Here is a 16,708-nt window from a genome sequence, read left to right as displayed (position 1 = left end):
AAGCGTTAAAAACAATTAAAAGTGCAAAGGTGTTTAGTGTTGGCACTGTGAAGTGCAGCAGCCGTGATCCCTTTCCTGAGCCTGTGCAACATGCTTTGCAAGGATGTGCTTTTGTCCATGGAGCACCTCTTTGCCTCTTAACTGTGCTCCCAGAGAGCATTCCCAGCCCTCCAGCACAACTGCTCTGTCCTGGGCTGCTCTTTGATTCAAACTTCACACCAGAAGTGTTTCATCCACAACAGGCAAGGAGCAGAAAGGGAAAAGACTTCAAACAGTGTCTGAAGAACAACATCAGCATCCTCCCCTTTTTCTCCGGGGGAGGTCACAGGGCAGTAGCAATGGTGGGGCTGGGGGTTGTGCTAAAGGGTATCAGTGTCTTATCAGAGCTCAGCACTTGCTTTTTTCTCAGTGGGCTGGGAGAAAGCCAAGTGGTCAAAAACATAATGATGCTTCACTCTGCAGAAACTCTCACTGCAGACTCCTGTAGGAGGCCCCCTAACCCTGCCCCATCCTTTCCAGGATGGATACAACCACCTCAGGACAGAGATGAGACACACATCCAGCCCAGCATTCCTAGCTTTAATATATTCCATTCTTTAAAGCAGCATGTTTTCCCCTTTGTAGCCTTGGGGCTTTGGTGAGCACGACCACAGCTAACAAAGTGCCAGGTACTGGGGTTTTGTTCATGCCTTTTACTGCATGCCTGGATCCAGGGAATCAGGCTGAGTGTGATGAGATGAGAGGAGTGAAGTGCAGTCCAGTCCCTGCACACTGCTCTGTTTGTCCATGGACTCGTTACAGTGGGGAGGGGCAGAGGAAAAAGAGATCAAACACTCTTGCCTGCCTGCTTATAGATTTTTTTCCAAACTTCCTACACAGGAAAACCTTTTTTTACACGAAACCCTTCTGAGTTGAAAGGGAAGTTCATCCACACCAAGCTAAGGAAAAGCAGCAGGGGCTTTGGCTTCACTGTCGTTGGAGGAGATGAGCCAGATGAATTCCTCCAAATCAAAAGTTTGGTGCTTGATGGTCCTGCAGCCCTGGATGGCAAAATGGAAACAGGTACTGATGCTTTATATTATATTCATCACTACCACTTGGGTTTGTGTTTTTGCAGCTGGTTTGAAGTGCTGTTCATAAAGGACTGTAGTCTTCATCCCCTTCTTGGGGAATGGCATTCAGCTTTTCTATCAGTAAGGAAGTGAGATACATTGAGGAGTATATCCAGAATCTTGGGAAAGGACACTTCATGTGTTGGAACTCCATCTCAGTGTCAAAATACCAGCTGGGACACTGCCAGCTCCTGCTCTCCCCACACTGACCTGAGGAGAGGAGCCAGCAGTTGTGGGGTTCTACATCAGGCTAAGGGTTCTTGCTCCCTGCTGTGGATGATGGATTTTTGTAGGGCTGCACCACCATGTGTTTGTGTCTGCCATGCTGCTTGCATCTTTCCAAAGCTACTCCCAAGGAATGGGCAGAGCAGTGGGCTAATCTGCATTTTCCCTGTGTGGAGGCACCAAGGGCAACTTCATTTTTGCCAGAGACCGGGTCCACCACAATTTAGTTGCAAAATATGAAATAATGGTTCAGTGGTGAACACAGTGGTGCCAGGTTAATGGTTTGACTCAATGATCTTGGGGGTATTTTTCTATCTTGATTCTATGAAATCCTCTTAGGCTTTGTTTGAGGTCACAACTCCTCATTTTCAGTTGGAGTTTCAGTTGGAGTATCACAGCACTTAGCATCCCTATTTTGCAGCCCCAGTGTTAATAAAATGACTCACAACTTTATCAATATCTGGATTTCAGGCTGAAGTATGAGACATGACATGTGGCACTCACTGTGGTTGAGCAGTTGGTATTTGAGAGCCTTCTGTTACAGCTCCCATGTGCTTTTAATTTTGTTTCTATCATATGTCAACGTGTAACTGTGAGAGATGGACTTCAAAATAGCTGTGAAATGCACCATATACCATCATTTAAATTCATTAATTTCTTTTCATAAACCGATTCCATTTTCACTTCCAAAAACATTTATGTACATAAAGCCTTTATGCCATGAATCCACAGAGGTTTTGCTCACCCAAGTGTCACTGCTCTGTGGCATTCACATTCTCTGAACAAGATTCCTTCCCCAGGGTTTTTCTTCTGGGAAGTTGAAAGGCAGTGAGAGGCTTCAGAGAAAAGAAAAACAATTTTTATCTCATTTGCTTCTCCTGTGTTGTGCACATGTGGTATGTGTTTGGATATTGTTTACCCAAAGGTGATTGCCTGATTGGACTGTGGTGTGAGTTGTCTTGACTCTTTGGCCAATCAGTGCCAAGCTGTGTCAGGACTCTGGAAACAGAGTCACGAGTTTTTGTTATTATTTTTTAACATTCAGTAAGTATCTTTTCCTATTCTTTAGTATAGTATAGTATTCTTTAATATAATATAGTATAATAAAGTAATAAATTAGCCTTCTGACAACATGGAGTCAGATGCATTGTTCTTCCCAGCCACGGTGCTCACCGTGAATTTACAATACCGCTCCTTTTCTTGTGCTGAAATGCTGCTGTTGCCTGTGAGTGGTACCTGTGGGTGCTGCAGATCTGCTCTCAGGCTCCAGCCCTCACCTTCCTGCAGCACACAAAATGTGTTTCCTCGGTTTGTCTGTCTGTGCCTGCTGCAGGGGACGTCATAGTCAGCGTGAACGACACCTGTGTGCTGGGGCACACTCACGCCCAGGTGGTGAAAATCTTCCAGTCCATCCCCATCGGTGCCAGCGTGGACCTCGAGCTGTGCCGAGGCTACCCCCTGCCCTTCGACCCCGACGACCCCAACACCAGCCTGGTCACGTCCGTGGCAATTTTGGACAAAGAGCCGATCATTGTGAACGGGCAGGAGAACTACGACTCCCCGGCCAGCCACAGCAGTAAAACAGGGAAAGTAAATGGCACAAAGGAGGCCAGGCCCAGCAGCCCGGCTGAGGTCTCCTCCAATGGACCCCACGGCTACCCCAACGACACGGTGTCTTTGGCATCCTCCATAGCAACGCAGCCTGAGCTGATAACTGTGCACATAGTGAAAGGGCCCATGGGCTTTGGGTTCACTATAGCAGACAGCCCCGGTGGGGGAGGCCAAAGGGTGAAACAGATTGTGGACAGCCCACGGTGCCGCGGCCTGAAGGAGGGAGACCTCATAGTGGAGGTCAACAAGAAGAATGTGCAGAGCCTCACTCACAACCAGGTGGTGGATATGCTGATTGAATGTCCTAAGGGAAGCGAAGTCACGTTGCTGGTGCAGCGAGGAGGTAAGGCTTCAATAGTGCTTTAAAACACCTCTTCTTGAAATTAGAAAAAGGAAAAAATGCTTGTCAGGAAGAATCTGCTCTCCTAAGCTTCTCTGTAGAAATGTTTTGTTTTTTTTCCCTGAGATGTAGGAACTGCCCCAAGTTGGCAGTTGTTAGGTCACATAGGTGGTTAAAATTATTTATTGTGTGTTGCTGCACGGTGGGGTATGCTCAGGTTCCCACATGCACACAGAGCTGGTAAGGGGCAGGAGGGGGGTGTGGTTACACCTTTGCTTACATAACAAACCCTGGTCTCATGTTCAGAAAACCTGAGTGTTTTAAATAGAACATAGACATTCCTTGAGCTATTCTGAGATATGGAAAAGGCTGGTAATATGTTCTGTAATTTGCAGTGTTCAAAATCAGATACTTAATGACTCTTCACTGGGGAAGGATTATACCTGGGATACATTTGGGAGCATAGGAGAGAATTTAAATTTCTCCAGGTTGTAAGCAATTGCAATATGACTTCTGCACATTTGTTTGCTGTGCCATTGGGAGCTGAGCTCATTTTTTGGTAGCACTGCTGAGGCCACCAGGAGGTACAAAACCCATCCCACAGGCAGCCCACATGGAGCACGGCTGGCACGTTACCTGTCAGTGGTCAGTCCATGCACAGGAACTCTTTCCCTGCACACAGCAAGTGTAAAGTAACCTGAGATAGCTCCACTTTAACCTGTGGATTGAGATTGCTGGGATAGGGTCAAGTTCACAGGGAAGTCCAGGTTGGCTGTTGAGTGCAAAATCAAGAGGTGTCAGCTCTCCCTCCCTCCCTGGCACTGGGGCTGTCAGAGGGACAAAGGCCTGTCCCCACTGTGCTCCTGTCCCAGGCAGGTTTTTATGGACAGAACACACATGGGTGCCCCGTGGATGACAGGAATGACCTCACTGCAGAGGCAGAGTTAAAGGGACGAGTAGATGCTGAGCACAGCCCCCAGCCAGCCCTGGGGGGAGTGTGTGCTATAAAAGTACTTCCCTGCTGACTTTTCTAAAGTGTTTTGGTTGCAGTAAACACCAAAAGCCAGTCCATTTTAACAAGGGACAAGTTGTTTCCTGAATTCACAAGTCTGGTTTGTTTTTTTCCAAGACTTATTTCAAGGCATTGATTCTGCAATTAATTGCAGCTCTGGAGAAAGCACTGCCTTTCCTATACTCCTTTATTTCCAAGTGCTTACTGTGTTTTTGTATTGTGAGAGTAAATTAGAAAGTAGAGAACAGAATATATTAAGAATTCTCCAATTTTCGAAGTGTGAGTTCCTTAAAGACTTTCAGTACTAGAGAGATTTTTAAAATGCACTTTATTCTCATGATTAATATATGTATTATGGAGAAAGTATGGTTGGAAGAAAAATAGCAGCTATTATTAATCCTCCTGGAGAGTGCATATATATCTGGTAACACCATATATTAATTATTTGAATTATGCCTGACATTTAATAATCCTCCTAAAACCTTGAAGGCATAATGAAAAGTTTTGATGAGGAAATAAAAGCCTAGTTTTAATAAAATAGTAAATAGTTCCCTGATAATCATGTTGAATCTTTTTTTTTTAATTTAATCAAGATACTAACCACATTTGCTATCACCTTTGTAGATAAGGTACCATGTCAGTCTCCTTGAACTGCCTCCCTCCCTCCTTCAAGGCCCTCACATTTCCATCTCAGCACAGAGCACTTGCAGTTTTAGAATTTCATGCTCTTGTGGTACAGAACTTGGAGATTCTGGTGGCCTTGGTCCACAGTTATTTATTGAAACAAAGTTCTCCTCACATCCAGAGGCAGCTGGACCAAAAGGTGCTCAAGCTATGGCAGAGGAGCCAAGCAGAGTATGCACAGTAGAAGCCTCAGAGCCAAAACCTGTCAGGTTTGTTTAAGGCTTCTGATGCTGGGGGGATGAGAGGCTGGACATGCCCCAGCCATGTGCACTCACAGCCCAGAAATCCATCACCTGGGCTGCAGGTGAGAGGGGGACCCTGCCCCACCTGGAGCACTGCATCCAGCTGGGGGCCAGCACTGGAACACCTGGACCTGTGGGAGCGAGTCCAGAGTCAGCCACCAAGCTGATCAGAGGAGTGAGGATGTGAGTAGCTCTGCTGTGAGTACAGGCTGAGGGTTGGGGTTGCTCAACATGGAAAGAGAAAGCTTCAGGTAAACCTCACAGCACCTCCCAGGACATAAAGGGGCCTACAAGGTTGCTGGAGAATGACTTTTCACAGGAGCATGGACAGGGAAATGGGTTTAAACTGAAAGTAGGTAGGTTTAGATTGGACATTGGGAAGAAGTTGTTCCCTGTGAGCGTGGTGAAGCCCTGGCACGGGGGGTTTGAGCATCCTGGCATCTTGGAAGGTGTCCTGTGCCCAGCAGGGCAAGTGGAACTAGATGATCTTTAAGGTCCTTTACAACCTAAACTATTTAAATTAAAAAAAAAAAAAGAAAAAAAAAAGGTGGAACTGGCTAAAATCCATCTGGCACTCAGTGCTGCTGCACTCGGGTCCTTCCCCTGTAACCTCACCTCCTGTTACCCCTGCCAAGTCTCTCCTCAGCAGCACCATCCCCAGACAAGGCGCCGCTATTTATTTCGGTGCGATTGCAGAAATGTATTTGGCTCGGGTGTCTGATAAGCTCCTTCAGGGCTTTTGAAGCTGTTCTTCAGCTTCTCTGTCACTTGTCCTTTCCTCCTCCTCCCTCTGGTGTCCAGTGAGGAAAGTGCTCAGATGCTGTCAGCATCCTTCCTTCAGCCCAACGCTTGCATTCAGCCCTGCTGTGCAGGAAGCATCCCTGCGACGCCAAGGCTTGTATCCAAGAGCTGCCGAAAGGATGTTCAGAAGTGATTACTAATCAAGCAGAAAATAATCAGAAAGAGATGTGCAATATACAGGAAAAGCTCTGCCTGCTCCAAGCTGCTGGTGCACTCCCAACGAGGAGGTCTTAATTGTTAAAATGCAAACGCAGAGTTGCTGAGAACAGCCTGTGAAATATTTATTGAGAAGTGTGCTCAGCTGATGCGCTGTCTTATGGGAGAGGGCCAGTCCTGCTGCTGCTTCTGAGTGAGGGACACAAAGATGATGAATCCTGACGATTTCAGGAGGGGTGAAACTGAAATGCCCCCTCTGTGTGCTTATGTGTCATCTAAAATCGTTTGCAGGATTGGGATAAATACTTCAACACAAAGATCACTGAGAATCAGCTTTCCAGAGGCCTCGTAGAAAAGTTACCTTCTCTGTGTTCTGGTTTAATTTTTTTTGTATTTTCTTCTCCTTAGTCTCCTCTGTAGGACCAATCATACTGCTGTTGTTTTCCTCTTTCACCTATATGTGGATAAAACTGGATAAAACTCTAAACCCCCCATACGAGGGGTTCAGAAAGAGTTCAGCCCCCATAGGGTGCAGAGGGTTGATTGGGCTGACTGGAAAAGCTTCTTTTGCTTAGCAAAATGAAGGAACAGAGGGGACAAAATAATTATTGTCTCTATCAGGCAGGAGAGATAGAAGGTACTTAAATGAAGGAGTTGGCTGAACAACTGTGTGTTGTTTGGCTGTGAGTAATTTAAACTGGAAATGAGAAGGGGGTGCCAAGCCATTAGAGCCTGTAAGTCAGACCAGAGGAGGCTTGAAGGCTTTACTGCCTGAAGGTGAAGCTGAGCACGTCTGAAGGGGACAGGACACGGTGCCTGCAGCAGCAGAGGAGATGCTTGATAACCCAGCAGGACCATTTGAGAACTCTACTGAAAATAAACCAGTGCTGCTGCTACAAAATGCAGAATTAAGCATATGTTTTTGTCCCTGCACTGGAAATCATGATTACATACCTTGGTTATTTTAAAGAATTATTGTTAAGGCGGCTGCAAAAGGTGCAACTTCATTTTGAATGTTTGTAGCTGAAAAGGTCCTTTTAACCTTGTACCTACCAAGTACATAAAGTACTTTCTAAAAAAAAATTTAAAAGCAAAGAAACAAAGTAATACTATTTGCCACTTGAAATCCATTAGTCATTGAAGCTTTGCCTATGCACTGTAATCAACTGAAATAAGCAATTCTCAAATACCTCTCCATTCTGCACAGACTCTATTCATAACACAAGAAACATTTTGTCACAATAATTTCCCTGCTTCCCAAGGGACTTTAATTCTGGAAGTTGTGCCTGTGTTGGGACAGGTGGGGGGCTGTGTCAGAACAAGTTATTCTACAAAACTACTGTGCTGTATTTTTTGGAATCACTAAATCTAATATTTGTTTCAGTGAAAACTTTATTTTATGCTTTGTGAATTGCCTCTGATTAAAGAGGATTTTTTTCCCCCCTTTTTGTCCGCTTTTTTTAGGTCAGTCTTCAGGTTAACCAAAATATACGTCTTTAGTTTGTGTTCAGTTCCAAGAATTACATGAGCAGTGTTCGTGCAGGTTTGAACAGACAATTTACCTTCAGAGCTCTCACAGTTAGTGCTTAGTTGCATCTTTATTCACTGGAAGGTCAAAAATAGCATAAACCTTAGCCTGATCTACATAATCCCCTGGAAGATGTGTTCCCACTTTGGTCCAGATCAAAGTAAAGGCAGGCAGGTGAAATGTCACTCACATGTCATGTGCAATGAAATGGCAAATCAGTGCTATTTCTAATTGCTTTCCTCAGTGCCAAACTCAGATTAAACCGGGAAATGGAAATACATCTTCTGAAAAAAATATTAAATATAAAAAATATATATATGCTAAATATTTTAACAGATATACACAAGAGTGTCAAAACTAAAGAAGAATCAATGCAACATCTGCTTGTCTAAATGCCCATCAGTGGCTTCCTGAGTCTTGCCTCCATGTAAAAGTCCATGGTAAATTCCCTATTTATGGTTCAGTAGAATGAAAGGTGCTTGTTCCCACAAGCAGTGAGCTTGGTGGAAATGGGGAGAGGTCTGTTCCAATAGTCCTCAATAGTTCACTTGGTCTTCATCTCAGTAGGTTTAGGAAGTTCCTTGTGACACATGTAACTATAACCAAAATTTTCAACAGTTGAAGAAAATTACAAATTTATCGAGTTTCTTTAGCGACATGAACCTTCTCTTGCTGGAATTCCCACCTGGAAATTAAGTTTTCTCTTCCTTTCTTTCCTTTCTTTAGCTGGAACTGGATTGTTGAGTGTTAAGAGCAAAAAAAAAAAAAACAGTGCTGGAATTAGAGCTCCTTTTCATTTGCTATCCCTAATGATGTAAAAGCATGGTATAATTAGAGCTGCAATCAGCTATTCAGTGCAGACTTGAACTCTTTTGAACAAGCCACTCACTTCTGTTTACCCTTTAGGCTTGCAGTGAAGAGTGAGTTGAAAGTCATGCCACTTAAGCATGGAGCTGCCAGAAAGTTTCAAACTGTCTTAGCAGCTGCTGAATTAGAGAGAGAGAGAGAGTCCAAACTGCATTTGGGACAGAAATCACAACCTGGGAGTCATCTGATGGTTACCACAGAGCACGTTTGCCAATGCCAAAGCTTGTGGAATGGGAGGAAAAGTTCACCATTTCCAGCAGTGTTTTCAGCTCCAGCACAGGGGGAGCAGAGCTTTATAGTGAGGTCTTTGTGCTGAGTTTTTATCTAGGAGCTCCCTGGAGCCCATCTGGCCGAGCACAGAGCTGCTGCTGCCAGGCATCCTTCATTGCCACAGCCATGGTTGGTTTTCTTGTGGCAGCTCCTTCCCTGGACCCCCAGAACAGGGGCAGATCTAATTCATTTCTGCCCTCTGGTGTGCTCAGTTCACTTCTAAACTATTTTAAAATCCCTTTTCAAGTCACCTCTTTTTCCCTTGTCTTACCTTCTGTCTATCACCACCAGCTCCCGGTGCCTTCTACTCAGGCATCTTCCACCAAACCTGTTTGTTGAATCTTTCAATTTGTCACTCAGTAGAGGTTGTTTTGAGCTGTATGCTGAAAAATACCTGATACTGCAGTACAAATAATACCATCCAGGCTCATAGGCACCCCTCACTGGGATTTATTTAGGATTGATTTAGAACATCAGAATTGCAGTATGCTTGAAGAAATATATGTCCATGTGTAAGGCCAAGATTTATTTTTCAAGTTCATTACTTTGTATTCCAGGTTCATTACTTGGTAATTCCAGAGTTATGGATTTCCTGGTTAAACTTGGAATATCATATGGCATTTAAAAATCTGTCTTCAATTGTTTCCTCTTGTTTATTTTTCTTACTGTTTCTTTTAAAGAGGTTTGCATGGCAAGAAGGCAGTCAGAGAGTGAAGCTGGTTTACAAACTGTGTTAGAAATGAGATGTTTTAAAAGTCTTGCATTGTGCCTTTTTGCCATTTTCTGGAAACAGACAATCCTAGTAAAAAGGCATTGTTAAAATTTAGGTGCAGGAAGGAGCAGAACTGGGGAAACCTTTAGTTGGGAGTAGCTGAATCTTTTTTTTTTCCCATATCACCAAGTCACTCTTTGTTATTCTTTTTTCTCTGTGGACTGGAATTATATTCTAAGACCAAAATAAGCTGTTGAGATTTTAAAGAAAGTTTAATGCAAGTTTGATGTAACATTCACTATTCTCTCACAGCCTGATTTTGATTAGGCACTAGTGTATCAAGGAGCAGAGAGAAAAATCAGTTGAAGTCAGGAAAAGATGAAATAAAGGAAATGTTATAAGTTTAGGTATTTTTAATAAGAAGTTTGAAGTTCATACCCCTCATTAGAATTGCTTATGTGCATGTTTCAATCCAGTGTGTGAGTTAATTTTCCTGCAGCACTCGGGAGTGTTAGATACGCCTTTTTGGGACAATGCTGTGTATTGTTATGCAGCACCATACACTGATCTCTGTAATTGGTTTTGTAAAGCAAGCAAGCAGAAACTTGTTTTCTCTTTGTGATAAAAATAAGCCGAACTTAACATTTAAAATCAGGTCGTCTGATAAATAATGTAATATGTTGGGATTACGTGGTGTTTTTTCTCCTTCAAAGTGCTTTACAGGTGTTAATCTTAGTGACACTAGTCGTTCATTTTTGATGATCTGAATTTGTGAGGTTTGGGATGACTTTGCTTATTAAAAACACAAAAGGGGAGGTTTTTGGTGATGCTGGAGTCCATGGCAAAGCTCCCATTAGACTCCAGGAGGCAGCAGGGTTTCACCCAGGTTTTTCACTCCTAGAGATGCTACAGCCACTAAGGGTAATTGTTGGTAGCTTGCTCAGACACAAAATGTTTAATGTATGTTCCTAATGTTCATATAAATAATGCATTTGCAGGAACTAATGAATTAACATTGCCAGGTCCTGCTGGAGTTTTTTAGTACAAAGCATCCACTTGAAATAGTAATTGACAAACAAAATCTCAAACAGCCCACATGTGCAAAAATCCTACCTTAAGCTCCCAAAATTCCAGATATAAAAATACCACATTAAAGTGTTTTTCTCTGTTGTTGTTGGGTGTTTTCCCAATCTTTAGTATTCATATGCAACTGCCTTTCCTAAACCATGGGAGACAAGGAACTCCAAACAAAGCCCACTGTCCTATGAACACTTAATTCCAAAACAAGCAGCTTTATAATATTACAGTTCTGATCATGGAGACTCAGTATTGCTGGGATATGGACATTTTAATTGCCTGCAGAATTTCCAGCTATTGCTGGTGTGATACATGTGAATTGCTGACACTAATCTGTTAGGCATTCGGGGCCCAAGTGTTTTCCCCTCAGCTACCCTTCATTAACTCCATTTGCACTGATTCTCTCCTAGAAATGAGTAAGCAAATGAAGAGATGCCTGTGAAATCTGCTTTTTGGGTCAGCATCAGCTTTGCATGAGCTAGCCTGCATTTTTGTGGCAGCATGGCCTATCTATGCTGTAGTTTTTGTCCCCCAGATATATGTGTCATCTGAGCTCCAGAGTTGCTTGGAAGTGTAAAACAGGATAGAACAGTTGCTGATTCATTATTTTGTTACACATTTTGCATTTATTTCAAGGGTTGATATAATCTTCTAAGGTTTTCTGCTATTTCATGAAGCATGCTTTAAGGCCAGGAGGAAACCTGTGCTTTAATTACTAAGGAGATGAACAATTAACATCTTTGGAATAGGGAAATGATGTCAGTTTTGTGTAGTCCTGCGTGCTGACAGCACAATAGTGGTGGTGTGCACGTTACATGCATGGCTGCCTTTCTGTGGCAGGGAATCTGGATCTGCTTTAGCATCAGTAAGAAAATCAAAGCATTTGCTGAATGCTGGAAGAAAAAAACATGGCTGAAATCTCCTCATCAGGATGTTTTATTGCCAGAACCATCCTATCTTGCAGAAAGCAGTAGGCTCTGAGATGAGAATAAAACAGGTTGCTTATCAAATGAAAGATGAGAACTCTGAAACTCTTTCTAAAGGGATTTTTTTTCCTCTTTAGCTTGAGGTTTTGAAAGTTCGTGCTTTTTTTTTTTTGCACCTTATGTTGATTGGCTTTTGTTATTAAATGCTGAAGTGGTGCAAGTGGAGCAACTCAAATCCACACGGTGTTGTTTTATATCAAATGTGATGTGATGTAACACAAGGTGGCACAGCAGAACCTAATGCTGTGCATTAGATAAGGCAGATTTAGCTGGGGATGTACCTCCCACATCTTCATCAGGATTTGCACGGCAGGAAGTGGAGCAGACTTGGAGGTGTGCAGCAAGGAGGGTTTTGTTCCACTCAGCTTTTCCTTCTACCCTTACATACTGCCTGGGTGATATTTTGGTGTGCAAGTAAATAATGAGTTTTTATCAGCCACACTGCAGGTAGGTGCAGTAGCTGCTGCCTTGATTTGGCATTATAATAACCAGCCATAACAGAAGTAATGAGGTGTCAGAAATCCAAGAAAGGTCTCTGTTTATCACTGTAATTAAATACATTTGGAGAGTCATTCAAAGCAATAGCAGGTGGGCAAAACTGAGGAAGAAGGATGACTTTGTAATGGAGTAGTCAATGGTTTTGTTCTGAAATGGATTGCTTTTAAATATCTGTTTGCATGTCTCTAAGTCTCTGCATTCTGAATTTAAATGTTTTTCTCATTCTGCATTGGGATTTTATGTTTATTTATTTTAATGGGTTTTTTGCCTCGGTCAGATAGATTTATTCTTGCGATGGTGATAGTAATTAGGTTATACCAGCTTTAAGAGTCAGTTAAGCTGTGCCTTTTGTGCCAGAAGATCTGCAGGGCATCATAAGTTGGACTAAAGAATTTGGCAGGGCTTGTAGGCCAGAGAGACTTGGTAGAGGAGGCTGAGCTTCAGGGAGGTGACACGGCTGGCTGAGGATGCTGGGACAGGCGAGGAGCACATGAAGGTGAAGTTGGTGGGGATGTGCAGGTAAATATCAATCCTCAGAAGTTTTCTTCCCATCCTTCAAGATTAGTTTCCGAGATGTACAGGTTACATCCTTGAAAGTATATCAAGTCACTGATCTATTTTAATAGAAAACTGTTTTCAGACTTAATAAAGCGATGTTTTGTGAAAGCATCCATATAACCATTGTCCTCTAGTAGAGATTTTTAGCGTGCCATGTGTATGTGCACTCCCTGGTCTGAATCTGCCTGAGCATTCTGTAAATGCTAGCTTATTATTAAGGGATGTTATATATTAATAGCAGCATCCAACTAATGCCAAGAGCCTCTGTACAGGCTGCTTTCCTGTACAGAAAAGGTATGAAACATGAGAATCTGCCATAAGCCACCCGGTTTGAGCACATGGATTTACACCTTGTGGCAGTGCTGTGATAAGTCTGAAGACAAACACTCTCACCGAGCAGGATAAATACAGATGTGACTGTAGCAAAATATGATTTCTCCTCCCCAGTGTCCTCTGTCCTGAGCTTGGAGTGGCAGTGGGGCTGGCCTGGAGGTGCTTTGGCACCTCCATGGTCACGGCAGCTGGGGAGAGGAGCCATGGGACTGGGCACCTTCAAAACTGCAGCATGTCCCAAAAATTGTGTGACGGTTTCCAGAAATACAGCTTGTAAGTGATGGATTTTGTGGGCTTCTGGAAAAGGAAAGTTACCCTCATAGATAGCCACACATGTATGCTTATGTATATGAAAAATAGACACATAATACTGTGTGTACACAGCCCCTTATCCATGTAAGAAGAATGTGGGGGACTGTAATTACTTTCCAATTCTAGTGTTTAGCCTCTGAAATTTGTGAGATTTCAGAAATTTAATGTCTATGTATATATTTGTTTAAATATCAGCAAAGGTTTTCATCTAAGCATATGACTCTGACAGCTTGAGCTTTATGATAAGCACTTTATTTAATGAGCTTCAAAATAAAAATACAAGAACTGCTGACATGCTTTCAACCATAGGCTAGGTGGGTAATTGTCACACTAATTCTCAATCTCTTTATTACCTTACTGTCTTGGAATTATCTTATATATATATATTACTGCATAGTTAAATTTATATTTTCATAGTAATTAAATAGCATTTTATTAGCCTGTATCTTTTTTTATTGCTTCTAAAATCAATTCTCATTTGAGATGCTGAAAATATGACTGAGACTTTAATGGTGGGGAATTGTTCAACATCCCAACCAAAAATGAGTATTTGAGGCTAATAAAATTTAGCATCTTTAGAGCATCTAGAACTGAAATTCTTCTTAATGGCAATAATGTTCTATGCCTCATTATGCTTTTTGTCAGTGACAGTGGGTTAATAATGCCCGAGATGATCTCTTCAAAACATTGCTTTCTTGGCATTAGCATTGAACATTAGCATTAGAAATGTAGCATTTTTCACTGCATTTGGTAGTTACCAAACTTGATTTATGGCAGGGCTATATTACTGCAGTGTAAATTATTCTCTTGCTTAAAGCTTATATTGCATAGCTAATTTTTTTTTGCTAGTGCAGTGTCACTCTTGTTATGCAAATCACAATGATGAGCAGAAAAGTTTGGCAGGGACAGGTAAGGGATTTCTTCTTGCATTTTTCTTTCTTCTCCATATGCTTGCACAGACTTGCCTCTCTTGCTGCTGATTGTTCTGATCTGGAAAAGATGAACTTCCATCTACTCTTTTAAATAGTATTTGTCCTTTATTAGAAATTCTTTGGCAATGGATCATAGGGAACCAAGGGCATTGCTTTGTCACCACCAACCTCCTGTCCCCTGCCCTCCCCCAGCAGCACTAATGGCCATTAGCGTTAATTATTTAAAGTTCCTTGTTTTGCACACAGATCAATGTTCAATGCCAGGTATATGGTTGTGCACCCCCTGACTCCAGTACTTTACCTAAACCTCATCTTTCAAAGTGTCTGTTTTCTTTGATACAGCCTTTGGTTTTTATTCAGCACGGTGTAAGTGCTATTTAGAAAGCTTGAAGGTTTTATTTTTTTTTCCAGGCAGGAACATTTTCTCTGTAAATGTTAACCTTGGGACACAGTCCGAAATCTTTATTTTCTTCTGTTTTCCTTCCTCTCCAATTAATTTTCAGCACTGGTGCATTCTGGGCTACAGATGACATAAGGGCAAAACCTCATGGGTGACCTTTCCTCTTAGACTCACCTATAGCTTGTTTTGCTCTTGGATGTAGATGGTCCACAATGACCATCCAAGGTGTTGAATGAGTTAAGGGACTCTTGAGAAGTGAAGATCTAGAAACAGCTGTTCTTCTCTTTCATGTGCAAAACCACCGCAAAAATGAAAACCTTGAGCAGTCTGCACTGTAAGCCATACATAAGATGATATTCAGGCCTCCAGACTGGCTCTTAGCAATTCCAGGAACCTTTGTCGTCTGGATGGGTTGTACAAACTACTGGATTGTTCCAACTTCAGCTGAAATCCCATTGAAATATACAATTTGTGTGTGTATGTGTGGTGGAAAGTGAAGTGCTCATAGCAGCTGGCCTCCACGTGTCCGAGCTGTTGGAATGGGCTGACTGCATGACTCCTGTAGTGCCTAGAGATAGGTCTTCCTTAGCATTCAACTTTAGATAATTTTGACCTACTATCTCTAAAACACGTGGCTGTGGAACAGGGCATGTTGTGTCTGGTGTCCATTTAGGTAATTTTAAAGCATTTGTGGCCTTCTGAGCTCTCACCAGAAGGAGGCCCAGGCTGTGGTGTGGGTTTGTGGTCACACATTGCATTCTGTGTATGCCCAGCAAAGCAGAGTTTGCCATGTTTTGTGGTCTTCCCATGTTACTTAGGTTGTATAAAGACAAAGGAGTTGAAGAAAAAAATGTTCCTTTAAAAATTGCATGATAGAAACAACAACACTTGAGGTCCAGTTTTGTCCTGTGTGTTCTTCCATGAGCTCATCATAAATAGGGTTAGGTACCTTACAGCTTCCCAAAAGTTTTACCACTTAAGACTGCTCAGTTAACACAAATAATACGAAATTATGGGTTTAATTCATGGGTCACATCACTCACAGCATAACACAGTGTCATGCAACAGAAGTACAGCTCCTCATGGGTAATGGCATTAAGGGTGCTGAAGTCATGCTACAAAACTTGCTTAATGATTTGCGGTTTTTTCCCCTATGTTACAAAATGTAGTTGAGCAGATGGATGCAGCCAGCTGTACACAGAGCTTTAGGGAGTACTGGGGAGAAAAGAGAGAGGGTTTTGTTAAGATAAATGTAATAATCTCTGTGATAATTAGTTTAATTTAGATCCCTGCATCTGACTCATTTTTGACTAACCTTGTATGAAGTCTTTCTTGCTTTGCTCATGGGTCTGTGAATTTAGTTTGATTACAATCCCTTTTTTTGTTCTTGTGGATTGCTCACTGATCACTGATATTTTTCATTAAGCAGTTGCTTTATTACATTGTTATTTAGAGGGAACTAATTTGTGTTTTCTAATTAATTTAATTCTAGGCACATTTAGTAAGTAGCTACAATGAGCCCATTCAAGGGGTTTTAGGTCATACTGACATTGTTTACCAGATGTGCTCATTTGTTTTAAAACATTGTTAACTCTGTGGTGACAACAGTCCTGTGTGATTGCTTGACTCTTCCATCTTCTCTAATCTGTGTCTCCAAAATTAGAAGATGCATTCCAAATACTAGTGAGAGATGCCTATAGGTATCAAATCACAGGGAAATTATATTGCAGTGTCAGTATAAACTATTACTATTCTGGCTTCTCCTAGCCAGGGATGTGAAGCCCTCTAAAGAACCACCAAAAAGCTGGATAATGCCAAAAATATGCAGATGGGGTGTTCAGCCTATGCTTGGCCCCATTTACCTCTGAAAAAAATTGCAGTGAGGTTTCAGGAGAGAATGGGGCAGCCAACAGGATGAGCTTCCAAACAAGGCATGGCATGGGCAGTGATGGAATTCCATGTTAATGCAATCCTAAGGCCAAATTCACAGGCTTGGGAAATGTTTTCACCAGAAGCTTTTTGGAAAAGCTCAGCATTTCCTTCCTATGGGAA

At 42.2% G+C, this 16,708-nt stretch overlaps 1 protein-coding gene across 32 annotated transcripts in view; it reads left to right on the top strand.

Moving 5' to 3' along the window:
* The window catches only part of MAGI1 (membrane associated guanylate kinase, WW and PDZ domain containing 1), a 335,995-nt gene that overhangs the window by 279,868 nt on the left and 39,419 nt on the right, over positions 1-16,708 (top strand). For all 32 annotated transcript variants that reach the window (XM_064432960.1, XM_064432949.1, XM_064432958.1 and 29 more), the window contains 2 exons: positions 880-1,062; positions 2,671-3,291. In XM_064432960.1, coding sequence (XP_064289030.1) covers positions 880-1,062; positions 2,671-3,291 — 804 coding nt within the window. The remainder of the gene's footprint in view (positions 1-879; positions 1,063-2,670; positions 3,292-16,708) is intronic.

Source organism: Passer domesticus, chromosome 9 (genome assembly GCF_036417665.1).
Source record: "Passer domesticus isolate bPasDom1 chromosome 9, bPasDom1.hap1, whole genome shotgun sequence".
Classification (NCBI taxonomy): domain Eukaryota; kingdom Metazoa; phylum Chordata; class Aves; order Passeriformes; family Passeridae; genus Passer; species Passer domesticus.
This window is presented reverse-complemented; position numbering and strand designations above follow the sequence as displayed.